Source organism: Caloenas nicobarica, chromosome 10 (genome assembly GCF_036013445.1).
Source record: "Caloenas nicobarica isolate bCalNic1 chromosome 10, bCalNic1.hap1, whole genome shotgun sequence".
Classification (NCBI taxonomy): Eukaryota; Metazoa; Chordata; class Aves; order Columbiformes; family Columbidae; genus Caloenas; species Caloenas nicobarica.
This window is the reverse complement of record NC_088254.1, coordinates 10,186,392-10,200,243: the sequence shown is the minus strand read 5'-3', so window position 1 is coordinate 10,200,243 and position 13,852 is coordinate 10,186,392. Positions and strand designations below refer to the sequence as shown.

Here is a 13,852-nt window from a genome sequence, read left to right as displayed (position 1 = left end):
AGAAGAATATACATTTGTATATGTTGTTTCGCTGATTCATCTGCAGACATGTGTCTCAGAGCATTCAGACTTTGGGGAGAATAACGAAGACACTAGATCTGTCATGGAGAATTTTCTTTTGGACTGTTATCTGTTGTTTTTATTTGTGTTTCTGAGATCACCTTTTTCTCTTGGAACAACTTTAATGGCCAGGAAAAGATGTACAGCTTCTTGATTTGGAAAACAGAATGGTCAGATTCTATTTGGTAATGATGTGCTCCTACTAAAAGAAAAGCAATTTTCTACCACACAACAGAGAGAGAATTCGAATGTAATCACTTGGCCCAAAGGAATATTGTGTAAGCATTTTATGCTTGAGAATCTAGTTGCAGAATATTTCTATTGCATGTCTCATGATAACATTGTAAATTAAAATGTTTGCATTTGTAAATGCAAAACTGACTATGCTTTAATAGCCCACAATTCAGACCCCAGAGAGCATCCACATGCTTCTTATGCACTGTATCAGGCTCAAGTGAGTTTTAGGGTGTTGCTAATGAGACGCTCTTTTTGTCTGAATGTAATTTTTAAATTCATATTCGTTTGCAGTTTTAAAGTTACATATTATAGAAAGTTTCAGTGTCACTTAATGATAGGCAGTCTTGACACTTTTAGTTATGGACAGACACTATATGCTGGAGTAGGAACATATGCCATTCTGTATTTCTGAACAAAATATAAATCTAATTAAGCCTCCCTAAAGTACCAATTCCTAGAACAATTTGGCATCCTGTTCTGCTATGGTAATAAACAACATCCCTTGTCTATCATTTCAGGTTCATGCTGGTTGGTTAGTCATCTATGATCCTCTCAGTAAACTCTGATGATTGATTTCTGGCTCTCAAATTAATACTTATTTATATTTATTTCTTTAGAGCACAGAAATAATATTTCAAAAGGATAGCCTTGATTTTCCAAATACACCGAGCATACTCATCAACCACAATTGTGGCAGCTCAGCAAAGATAAACAAGAATTTAGATCATTTTATTGTTTCTGTGCCTGACTGCTTAATGGAAAATCAGTCCAATAGGTGACCAACTAAAAGTCCTTAAAACATAAAGTTCATGCTCTTTTCCTCTCTCAACCAGCATCAGCAAAGAAATTCTGCATTTTCTGCTATTCAAAACATGTCGTGTATGCATCAATGTTTGTTTCTAGATCAGAAGGAGGTTACCTGTGCACCACCAAAGACTTACTGGAATGTGGATATCAACCCAAAAGATGTCAGATAGGTGGTTACTTACCTGCCTTAATTGTCTCCAATGAGACCTTTTTCATTAAACTTATGAAGAGAAAAAATGCAAGTGTGATTGCATCTGCTGTTGGAGACCGAGTCAGTTCTTCCCTAAAGGATGCCCACTTAGAAGTCTTACCCTCAGGATACCAATTCCAACTGCCCAGTTCCTAAGCAAGGAAATCTGCTTTTAAGTTACCAGATGCGGAATTCACATGAATAGAAATTCAACCATTGACCCCAAACCAAATATAAGAATCCTGCTTGTGTTGCAGTAACTGCAGCTCCTTGAAAAGCCTTGACTGTATAGATTCCACAATCCACTCTTCTTTCTTATAATTATTATATTTCTCCACTCCTCATGGAGTCTGCATTGGAAAAAGAAATGAAAGACAACTACAGCCATTCTTATATGGGTCAGAAGAGACTTTTTTTTTTTTTGTGAAGGATAGCAGCCAAATAAATAGTTAGCTACATGAATGGTGTGCATATACTCCCAGAAGTCAAAGCACATATCTGTGAGAGAATAGGAAAGAAAATAGATATGACAGAGAACAGATTAACAAAAGCAGAACAACAGCTCAGTGATCCAGCTGGCCTTTTTTTTGATGACTGCAGTGATGGATGGTGATTTATGCTATAATTTCAATGTCTTGAAGGAATCTGTTAAGGAAGTTTCTTCACCTTAGTTACCCTGAAGCAGAGTCTCAGGGAACAGAATTTTACTGGAAGCTTATTTACCTATATATATTAAGCGACCTGTAGACCACCAAGAAAAAATAATCTTCTTCCTCTCATTCATCTTTCAACATAATTTATTTCTCTTTAGAAGGCAAAAAGCAGAGCACGTAGTGAAACAGTGTTTGGCTAGACACTGAAATTATATGTAATGTCAGCATCCTGAATTTACTGTGTAGCGGAATCAAGTGCAATTAAAGCTCTATTAAGATCTTGGCCTCTTACTGGTAAGAGTCACCACAGGTAGAAGCTAATGCTTCTAAATGAGCAACATAGTTCTCATTCCAGCAGGTTAATGGGTATTAACTATGCCATCTTATTCTCTTGCTAGTCTTCAATTAATGTGGCAGCATTGAAAAAAGCACACAAATCACTCATTAAAGTCATTTTCATTGATAGCATTTGCTTACTGACTACAGCACGTTAATTGGTCTGTCTTTGCTGAGTCACGCTGGCACAAAGATTGGAAGAATCACCGGCATTGTATGTTGGTCAGGAAATTGCACAGTAAGAAAGTTGCAGCAAGCAGACCTGGTTTTAGACATGTGACTCAAGCTTAAACAGTGGGATGTTACACTAAAGTATGTGAGACTTAGCAATGGTTGCTGTGACATCATGTGCTCATTAGAAACTGCTAATAACTCATGGTATTGGCTGCTGTTTTCAGAGACCTACAAAAACAGTGAAGGAAGTTTTCTCTTTATTTATTTTAGCAATCAGAAGGAAGCCAGGTGGCTTGCGGATTTCTTACCTGGGTTATCAGGACTCCAACTCATGACCCATATTGCATGTGATAAACTTAACAGATTCTGTGAACTTTACAGATTTTAAATGGAGAGAAGCAAAAATTCACATAACTTGTCACTTGTGACAGATGCTTTATCATCAATTTCACTTACCAAATTAGAGGTGGAACAGTGTAGTAATATAATAAGGACATAAATAAATTACATCAATAGGTTTAAATTTTCCTCACAACAAATTAGTACAATATGGACCCATTTTCAAGATGAGAGCTCAGTCCAAGCCTTGGGTAGCTAAATGTGAAATTGTTAGAAGAACTTGCAGAAGACACCTCCCTGAACTTAAAATGTTGAGCCAAACTATTCTTCCATGGTCTGTCATGTTCCCTGCAGGCCATTGATACAATCTCAGCAGCTTCTCACATAGTGACTGCTGCTGACTGCCCCTTCTGTCTGCCTCCTCCCCTCAGCAGAACATATGTTATAGGTATGACTCCAAGGCCTCCTTGTCTCCAACTTGGGGTTCCTCATGCACTAAGGATCTTTAGGTCCAGCAAAAGATTTTTGGAAATTAAAGGTCAATGGTAAAAGTATATGTTAATTTTTTTTGTGTCAATTTTTTAAAAAAATAGTTCTGATCAACTCTACCTGTATTTCTCAGAACACATGTGATGAATAGATCAAGTGAGATTTCTATACATTTTAAAGGTTACCTGAAACCGGTGAGAATCACCTGACGTCACTATTGTATTTTATACAAAGGAAATTATTGTTGTTCTGGTTGATAGGAAACATGACATTCAATGAAACACTTTCATAAGGAGTAGGTAGCTGCGTTGTGCTTTTGTCAGATTCACATTGTGGTATTTAAAAGCACTTCTGAAAAAATACTGGCAATGAATGAAAGATTTGGTAGTAATATCCCTATATGCCACATAGCTGGGAATGATGAGTCCTAGTCCTGGTTCATGTGATTGATTTGCTGTGTAGATTTGATCAGTTTATCACAGTTTTGTAAAATTAAGATAATAGCACTTAATGATGTACCTTAGAGGAATGCTGAGAAATATTTGCAAAGCACTTTGAACATGACAACCATGATACAAGTTTTAAGTATCAATATATATCACCACATCAGTGCAAGATTGAGATATATAAACCCAGCTGGAAAATACTTTAGAGAGTCCAATGGTAGAGAAGGCCCACAAAGTGGGTCCCCTGGCTTGGCCTGGAAAGACTTGCCAATACAGAGGGAACCCCATAGAAAGACTGCAGGACTAGATTCTCTCTAATGTGAGCCTGCCTCTCTTGCATCCCATCCTCACTTGGATCCCTTCTTTTTCCAGTCTCTTTGCCCAGTCAGATAAACTAGAAAATCCGGCAAATGTGCAGCTTCTCAGCCTAGTTTTGGAGTGGGATTAAGGGCTTGATTCATCCCAGTATCCACTCCTGTTGAAATCTTATGGCTTCAACACTTCAGAGACTTTGGATGATACTTTAAAGTATCAAAATATGAATATGTGCTGGGATTTTCTCTAGGTGCTTGTACATGCATAATTAATGACTTGGTCTTTTTCTTGGGAAATATGACTTAAATTATAAGAGGATTTATCTTGAGTGAGATGCAAAAGAGCTAGAAAATTACAATTTTAGAAGTTTTCCAGCCAATTGCTTTTCAATTACAGAGTCAATTGGTATACATCTCTTGTGCTTTATTTTTTTAGAAAAAAATAGGAAAATACTTTAATTTATGGATCACATTGAGTGAGTTTTGAGCACTCAATGGAAATTAAAAAACAGTTTACCTCTAGTATGAGTCCTAAACTTTTGTCCTGTGTTAACCAGAGTGATCATGTAACTGTAGCAATAGGTGGATGTGTTTAGCACCACATTTACCCTACTGCGAGTAGCTGATTCTATTTCAAATCTCTTACTACATTCTGTAGCCTGTTTCATTGACTAAGGTTGTTGAGGAGTGCAGTTTAGCTGGTAATTTTATGGTGTTCATTTCTGATATCAAGGTACTGAATAGATATCAGGTATATTAATGAAGAGTGATTCCTGAGCCTGGACACTTGAGTAGTTTTGGAATTTTCTTCTTCTTTAACCTGATTGTGACCTGACAGTGATAGACAGTATACATTACAATTTAAATGTCTCATTTGGAAAGGAAATGAAAGTGTTGGAGAGGGCTTGGTGTGGAGTGATGTGAGGTACTGACAGCACAGAGCATTTTTTAAAGGCCCAATTCTGAATCTGTAGATGAGCATCTGTCTGTGCACTGATAGTTGGGTACTGGAAAAGCAGAAGCAAGAGAGACTTTGTGTGTTGCCTTCTCCTGACTCATTCCATTCCCCTGATTTCCCTTTTAAAATACGTAGGCTAACAGAAGAAGTAAGAGTTGTTTGGCAGGTATGAAATTGCAGATTACCCCAAAGGGTTATGAAAAAGGCATCTGCAAATATGCTAAGTCAGTGGTGAGAGAGACCCTAGAAAAGATACTGTTGTCTCTTCAGCAGAAGCAAGTTTCTGCAGCCTTGGAGCATCAGAAAACTGGAATATGACTGAACAGGGTCAGTCACAAGATCATGAGGCAGGCCTCAGAGTGAAGGAATTTAAAGGACCAGAAACAGCAAGAGGGTATCAGAAAGCATAGAATAATTTCGGTTGGAAAACGCCCTCAGGATCATCAAGTCCAACCATAACCTAGTTCCAGCACTAAACCATGTCCCTAAGAACCTTGTCCATATGCCTTTTAAACACCTCCAGGGACGGTGACTCAACCACTGCTCTGGGCAGCCTGTTCCAATGCCCGAGAACCCTTTCCATGAAGAAGTTTTTCCTAATATCCAATCTAAACCTCCCCTGGCACAGCTTGAGGCCATTTCTTCTTGTCCTATCACTTGCTACTTGGGTGAAAAGACCAACATCCTCCATAATGTAGGCAGAGTGAGTTTGTGTGCAGACTTGCAAGAAAGTATAAAGAGCTCATGTTTTATACCTTTAGGAACAGGAATCCAAATGCAAGATGAAAACAAATCTTGAATGATGTGGTTGGAAGAATATTTGGGCAGTGACCGCAGTTAAGAGTACTAGGCTTAAGTTCAGCAGGACCGAGTTCAGTTGTACCTTGTGTTAATTTTTTTCTTGGATGGGCTCTAGGGCCCAGCTGGTTCAGGCACAGCACACTGCTCTGCCTTATGCTCCCAAGGAGATAGAGAGGAGTCAGAGACTCCAGCTAAGAGGAGCATGCTGCCAAATCAAGCCCTTCAGACATGTAGAGAGCTCCAGAGTCACTGGAGTTTCTACATCTTCTTCTGTTTGACTGCATGCTCATTTTCACCATCAACTTCTCTGCCTGATTCCCCTCAATCTCTTTCCTCTCTCTATACATTTACTCTTTATTCCTTTATCTTCCTTCCATTTCTGCATTACTATAAATCTTGAAAATAAGATTTTATGTTTTGCAATGATGTTGTTTATTCACCACGTTAGATCTATTATCCATCTTGTATCTCACTTGTTTTCTTATGTTGTAAGCTCTTTGTACATTATAAGCAGGCACCTCCTGTTATTTTATACAAGTAAACAGTGCCACTACATTACAAGTCTGGTTTTGGCTGGTTAAGATTTAACAGACTGCGTAAACTTTACTTGCCTGAATCAAAGGGAACAGTTTTACTTATGGCCTAAATCAAATCAAAGTGAACTCAGAAGCTGCTCAATGCCTGACCTTTCATAGATAATTCAGCCTAAAATACAAGCCACAGTAAAATTCTGGTTTGAGTCTTTTTGTTGGCATCAATTAAATCCTTCTCCACTGGAGTATAGATCTTTTGTGGCCTTTTATGATTATAAGTTTGTCTTTGATTTTAAGTTTGTGCTTAATAATGAATGTTTTGCTTAATAGCAATTAAGATAGTTAAATAATATTTTGGTATTTAGGATTAACAGAGTAAGAAGCAAATGTGAATCTGATGTGTTCAATTTGAAAATATCAGTGTGCCACAAATGGCAATTATATCAATTGTCTGGATTGTCCTCATATGCTTCTGCACAATTGTCCACGAGGTAGCTTGAAAGTCACATTATTGGAACTGAAAGAAATTGTGTGAGAAAAGATCAGAATTTTCACCATCTTTAATAAATGTCTGTTTGAATTGTAGGCACTTTTCCTGTCTATCTTCTAAATACATGTGCCCTGGTGTTCCAGCAGTTATGAGTACGTTGTTGGCCAATATAAATGCTTTCTATGCTCATACTACAGCAGCAACTAATGTATCTGCCTCAGATCGATTTGCTGCTACTAACTTTGGGGTAAGTAGACTTTCTTTTTTAATAGAATACTAGTTCTCATATTTTTATTTTTCCTAATAGATGATACCATATTAACTTCTAAATTCAATTTTTTTTTTAAATCGGTCATTTTAGAGAATAAAAGTTGCTATTAGCTTTTGAAAATTTGACCGAGTCTTTACAATCAAATAAAAGCTAGAGAAGATACTGTTCAGCTCCTTGTATAGTGATATATAAGGCATATAGCGTAGAAAGCACTGGCACACCTGCATAGTACTAAAATCTTCAACAATCAGGTTTTGTTTTTATTGCAGTGGGCCTTGCAAACTACTACCTGTGCTAAACTGAGTGTCGGTTGCAATGGCTTTCTTGGGCTGTGTCATCTGTGAACTAATTTACTAATTAACCTAATGGATCTAGCCATAAATAGTGTTGTTCTTTTCACAAGAGGCTATAATGATGGACTCTTATTTTTGCTGAAATAATGGTGCATTGTCCAAGTCCTGGATTTAGGTATCTGAAATTTTAGGAGGAATATCAGCATCTTAGGACGTGGTGGTACTCTTTCTGTTGTTGCTAACTTTCCTTCTGTGGCTGTCTCGCAGTGCGGATTTCCTAGCCCTTGAACATGGTAAAAAATAAAGATACATTCACTCTGTATTCTAATTTGTTCACCTGCCCTCACTGAGGAGGTGACAGCAGGAAGGGAGAACAGTAATTCAAAGAGGTTGCTTTCATATCTCTGCTATTACACGTGATGTAATCAGAGATAAACATAATTTGATGCTAAAAAAAAAAAAGCATTCATTCCTTACGGGTTTTTTTATGGCTTTTATTTTTATAGCTGATATCAAAGCCATTTTTCATTTAACAGTAGCTATGAAAACATTATAATGTTTTCTAAAATACCATTTATTGACATGAAGTAAAACATTAAACATAATTAAAATTTATTGAATACAAACTATAGGTGTTTGAAGTAGTATTAGATGTACTAATGCTCTTCTCCAGTATTAAGAATAATAGAAACATTATGAATTTCAGGATTTTCAAGACCACATTATGAAATTATACGTTTGGACTCGTAAACAAAGAAAGGCCTAATTCTAGTTTCACTTTTGTATTTCCAGCGGAAGTCATAAACATGATTATCGGACTACGCTCAGTAAAGTAATTTAATCCATGCCTGGAAAAAAGTGTAAATGTTTAGTTTTGTAAAGAAAATTTGCTTTGGATGCTAAAATTAATTTTGATTTGTAGCAAACAGTGTATTAAGTGCAGCATTCCTGCATAATCTTTTCATACAGGGCCTCATAAAGTTGAAACTAAATAGTAGCTTGCATTTAATGCACAAGTACCTTTGAGATAGAACTTATATCTATAAAACTCAATTTGTGTAGTAATAATTTCAAAGATTGATTTTTCTGATTATTGCTGAATCTTGAATGTTCCTAGGATCTGATGGTACTGCTTACAGCTGTAGATAGTCAACAGTTAGTTCTAAATGCTCCTTAAAATAGTACTAACATTAATATATTTTCAAATTTAAGGGATGTCATAAGTCTGTTCAAAAAAAAAAAAACATTAAGGCATAATTATCAGGTCCATTCAGTAGGTTTTTTAAGAGAAATATTTACTGTAACTATTACTTTATTTTTCTTTTATATGTTAAGTCTGGTGGAAGTACTCGCATATAAATGTACCCAGGGCTGGGTCTTGAGTTTGGAGACAGAATTTTCTTGAAATGGAACTTTATCTCCTACTTCTAGATGTTTGCAATGAAAGTGGAATATTAACATTTCTCCATTACTATAAAGTAAAAAAACTTTCTAGATGAAAAGCACTATCAGAATATTTATGATTTAGTTAGTGGAGTACCGTGACAGCACAGTATTGCTCTGTTCTTCTTCAGTTTTTCTTTTGTAAGCTAATTGATGATTTGTTATGGAATGACTACATCTTTGTTGAAACAAGGCTATTTTTTCAATGTTCAATCTCTATTAGACTTTTGAGTTCGATCCAGCTTTTGAAATTTAGAATGTTTTTGCTGGATTTTCCATTCTTTTTTTTTTTTCATTTTTCTAATGTCAGAACTACTTTTATCCTCAGATTGTATGTAGATTAAGTTCTCTCTCTGATGTTAATGCCAGTTTACATTTGACGCAAATTCCAATCCAGTTTGTAGTTCAACAGATGGGTGGGAAGACAGTAGTAAGCATCACTAATAGAGATTTGGAGCTCTTTTTTCAAACAATTGACTTATAGGCAAAACAGATTATTTTTCTCACTTGGGTCAAAAGGCATTTGTTAGTGGATAGCTGCACATCATTCATCAGAAAGAACATCTCAAACTCAAGTCCTCAGGCTACAGCTGGAAAGGATTTGGCTGACTGAATATTTCAGTACAGATTTATAACATGACAAAAAACTTCCCTTTTGATTGATCCCTTAAGGGAACTGTGCCAAATTAGTGCCTTTTGGTGTAGGTTAGTGCTCCACTGATCAGAGACAGTGCACAAAGAACTCTATTTTCATATTAGTGCTGATCATATTTCAGAGATGGTGTGAATACAGTCATGTGTTCTAAGAGCTATCAGATCTTGCTACTTCCACAAGTGTGCTGCTTTCACATAGGCTGGCAAAGATTTCTGCACAATTTTGTCCAGTGAACTATGGAATATGTTTTAACATGAAGATTGGTAATTAGAAACTCTCATTAGTATTACTTGAGTATGGCACAACTCAGCTGGGTATCCCACAGCAAAATATTTTCACTGCAACTTTGTCTATCAAGATAACAAGTTAATCTCTGCACTTGAAGGGAAGACAATAACTACATAATATTACTTAGCTAATTCTTACAAAATCTCAAAGTATAATTTTCAATCATACTTTTACACCAAATTCTGCTGTAAATGAGCATCATTTTGTACACATTAAAGGGAGGAGGAAGTGCTTTCTCCAAGAGTGTAAGCAACGACAAGGCAAAGATAAAAATTTAACAAGCTTATCTGTTTTAATAAACCTTGCTAACCTAACTTAAGACTTTGGACTTTATACTGAATGGATGCTGTTATTCCATCTTTGATCAGAGACATCAGGCAATGTTTTTCAATTTCTAGATATTGTGAGTTATTTAACAATGCATCAGTCATTAAGAAAGGAAAACGCTGCATAGGAAATTCTATGTTACCTCACTAGTAACATAGCTGTGCGGTCTTGGATGCATACCAGGTAAATCACAATATAGAACAGAAAAGGAAAATGAAGTGATAAAAGATACATTGCCTGGCCTTGAAAAACAGATATCTCAAACCAGCACTTTTACATGAAACAATAGAAAGCAATCTATTTTTCGAATAAATTCAGAATGCAAAGCAGCTTTCTAAAAACCCACCAATTACAGGAACCTGCAAATTCTAATGCAACATGTGCTTGTTTTCTTTTTACAGAGGGAAAAGTTCATAAAACTGCTGGATCAATTGCACAATTCTCTGAGGATTGATTTATCTAAATACAGGGTATGTGCAATGCATTCTATCTAGGGGACAACTCAAATGGGGTTTTTTGTGTAAATATCCCTGTGGGCTCTATTTGCTTAAAGAAGTTTTAGAGATGAATCCCTCTTGTGGCATAGAAGCTGAAAATATAGGGTGCTGACAAGACACCCCAAATCCTTTGGAACAAAAACTTACAGATTTTAAGCAGTTTAACAACAATATTTTTCCAATTTGGAAGAAAAAAAAAAAGTTATTCTTTTCTGTCCAAAAGCTAAGAATGGGTCAAGGAATGGGCAGACATTCAAGAAAGAGTAGGATTCAATAACTTTGATTAAATTAATCCATAACTTCATTAAGTTAATTCATCTGGGAATTACCTTTACTGACTCATGTAGTGCAAATTTCAGTTACTGCTGTATTTATTCTGAGAGACTGACATCTTTCCTATGACTTCCATACTAAGATCCTAGGAATGTTGAAAGAAACTTGACCCCTCATTTTTCTACGTGATAGGAATTCAGGTTTCATTTCTGCCTCAGGGAAGCTCTTTCCACTGAGGTATGATCCAAAGCCAGCCTTTCAGGAAAGAAGCATGCACTGAATACCTGCCATTGGAGCATGAGGATATTTGGCTGATGTTTCTTTAGTATGAAGCCATTTGCTACTTCCTGTCAGTCTTCCTGCTAACCCAGAGATCATAGGAAATTTTTCATAATGTGATTTCTTCAGTTAAGCTTGTTAATGCATTTATGCCTACAAGTGATTTATGTACCATGGATGACCCATAAATAATTTTCATTAGCAACATTTTCTAGTCTTTTTTGTAGTATTTTTTACTCTATTAATATTTTGGAAATATCACAATATTTTTAATCATTCATATTACAAATACAGGAGTGTTATCAGAAGTATTCCTATTCCTCTTAAAGTGATCCTCATCACTAACTTCCTCACAGGCAGAATTCAGGTAACATATGAATATTTCTAATCCTTCCAAGCAGCAACTTAGTTTTCCTAGGGAGCTTTTTCCTAGCCGTTCAAGGTTCTTACCTGTAACTCCAATTGTTGTGATTCCTGTCTTCCTGATTCACCAGGATAATTTTCCTGCCAGCAATTCTGAAAGACTCCAAGATCTGAAATCAACTGTGGACCTGCTTACCAGCATTACTTTTTTTCGAATGAAGGTATTGTCCTTTATTAACAAAAAATGCTGTTGCCTTTTATTTTCCAGGAAAATCATACTCTAGTTAACACTCCTAACTCCTTCAGTTTTAAATTAAATATCTCAATGTACTGAAGATCATTGAACTCATCTTATTCATACTTTGTATTATCAGTTTGGTAAAAGCCATTATCTTTGATAAATAAACAATTAACTTTTCCTTTTTTAGCAATTACTTTACATCTCCTGAAGGAAACAAAAAAGAATACCTTTTAAATCAGTTTAAACTTAAGTCACATGAAGCCAACTCAGTTGAACTCCTTAGGAACACGTAGAATAATGTTTTCCTACTAGTATCATAACACGAACAGCAAAATAGATCTGATAACTGTACTTGCCTTAGTCGCTCCAGATTTTGATATTTAGGTGGTCAAGTTCTGAAAAATTTTTAGAATGGAATGGTACACATAGATATTACTGAATGAAAATATAGAAAAGCAAAGCAACATTTGTTGCAATAGCATGTGATTGCACTGCGTTAGGCACTACATAAAGAGAATTAAACTAATCCATTAAGTTGATGTTCAAATTAACATATCCTGAAAAGCAGTAAAAAGCTGAATCCTTTGCTTTAAAAAATGAAGAGCTACTTGGCTGATATTCAGAGGAAAGTACATAATTATATGGTCTAAATAGTTCATTAATAATGGAAAAAACTTCAGAAGTGGGAAACTTAAAGATGTAAACCCTTGGGTATATCTGCCTTTTTCATTATATGAATAATTTCAGTCAAATAAAACTTAGTGATACAATCTACTTGCTTAAGTGTATGTTTTATTGCATCTTTAAGCTAAGATCACCTTAAGTTATCACAATTTTAAATATTTATATCATTATTATATGTCAAAACTTTTCATCCTGTATTACAGAACTACATTCCTTGCAATACTTAGATTTTTTGTGTTAAATCTACTTCTGACATTCTACCATTTATGAAATATTTTATTAGGTCCTTGAATTGCAGAGCCCACCTCGAGCCAGTACTGTGGTGAAAGACTGTGTAAGGGCCTGCCTGGACTCGACTTATAAATACATTTTTGACAATTGCTATGACCTCTATTCCCAGTTAGTGGATCAGGTAAGACCAATCTGAACTTGTTTCATGCTATTGCTCATTCATTATTTTTAGTTTAGCGTAAGTAAATACAAAGCATCTCAGTGTTCCTTCATATCAAGGCGTTCAGGTTATTTTCATTTTATTTAAGAGAAAAGGAGCAATGTAACATAAACCCACAGATGCCTACGAACTCTAAAATGTTTGACAATATGAGTTTCAAAATGAACATGTTAACTCCTAACTTAGTCATCACATTGGACATGACTGTAAAATTTTCCAATGGCTTTAGGGAAGATGATGTTAGATTGATTACTGTTTATTTAAGATCCATAATGGGAAAATAATTTTTAAAAATCCAATACTTCACTTCAGTAGCTTTACGAAAGAAGCATTATAATTTGCTAAAAATCATATACTGTCTTTCCAGCCTTATGTTTTAACATCTATGATGCATACTCAGATCCAAGCCTTAGTAACTGTTTCAAGAAGGCAGAGGATAATTCTGTGACATTTAGTCCATCAGGCTGAGCTGTCAATGCAAAATAATTAGAGCATTTGTCATATTCCAAATGCCATGCAAAAGCCTTAAGAATGCTTTTTTTTCTATACTATGGCCACAGTTTATTCTATAATTAACATTAAAATTAAGAAATTTACATCTGCAAAATGATAAGACCGTCTAAAAGGAGTAGTATCACTGCTTTATCACATTACCTCTGCCTTCTTGGTGGTACATTGGGAAAAAGGTATTTCAGTGACTATTCCTGCCTTGGAAAGGATGAGCTAAGTTGTTTGGCAAGTGCACATTTGCTGGGTAGTGTATAATAGATAAGAACAGTCATACTACATGATATAAGACATCAAATTTTATCTGAAAGCACATTTCACTTGAATCCAAAATACAAAATCCTCTATTTCAGGAGAGGCAGTACATGATATATATTCAACTTTTCTGAAATGAGAATTTATTTTTAATGTTGGATTCTTGTTACGTGAGAAAACTTATCTCTAGCTCCCAAG

General features: G+C 35.5%; 1 protein-coding gene across 2 annotated transcripts in view; it reads left to right on the top strand.

Annotated features, from left to right (window-relative positions):
• Window positions 1–13,852, top strand: part of UNC13C (unc-13 homolog C) — a 139,156-nt gene that overhangs the window by 58,709 nt on the left and 66,595 nt on the right. For both annotated transcript variants that reach the window (XM_065641359.1, XM_065641358.1), the window contains 4 exons: window positions 6,924–7,074; window positions 10,506–10,574; window positions 11,648–11,737; window positions 12,725–12,853. In XM_065641359.1, coding sequence (XP_065497431.1) covers window positions 6,924–7,074; window positions 10,506–10,574; window positions 11,648–11,737; window positions 12,725–12,853 — 439 coding nt within the window. The remainder of the gene's footprint in view (window positions 1–6,923; window positions 7,075–10,505; window positions 10,575–11,647; window positions 11,738–12,724; window positions 12,854–13,852) is intronic.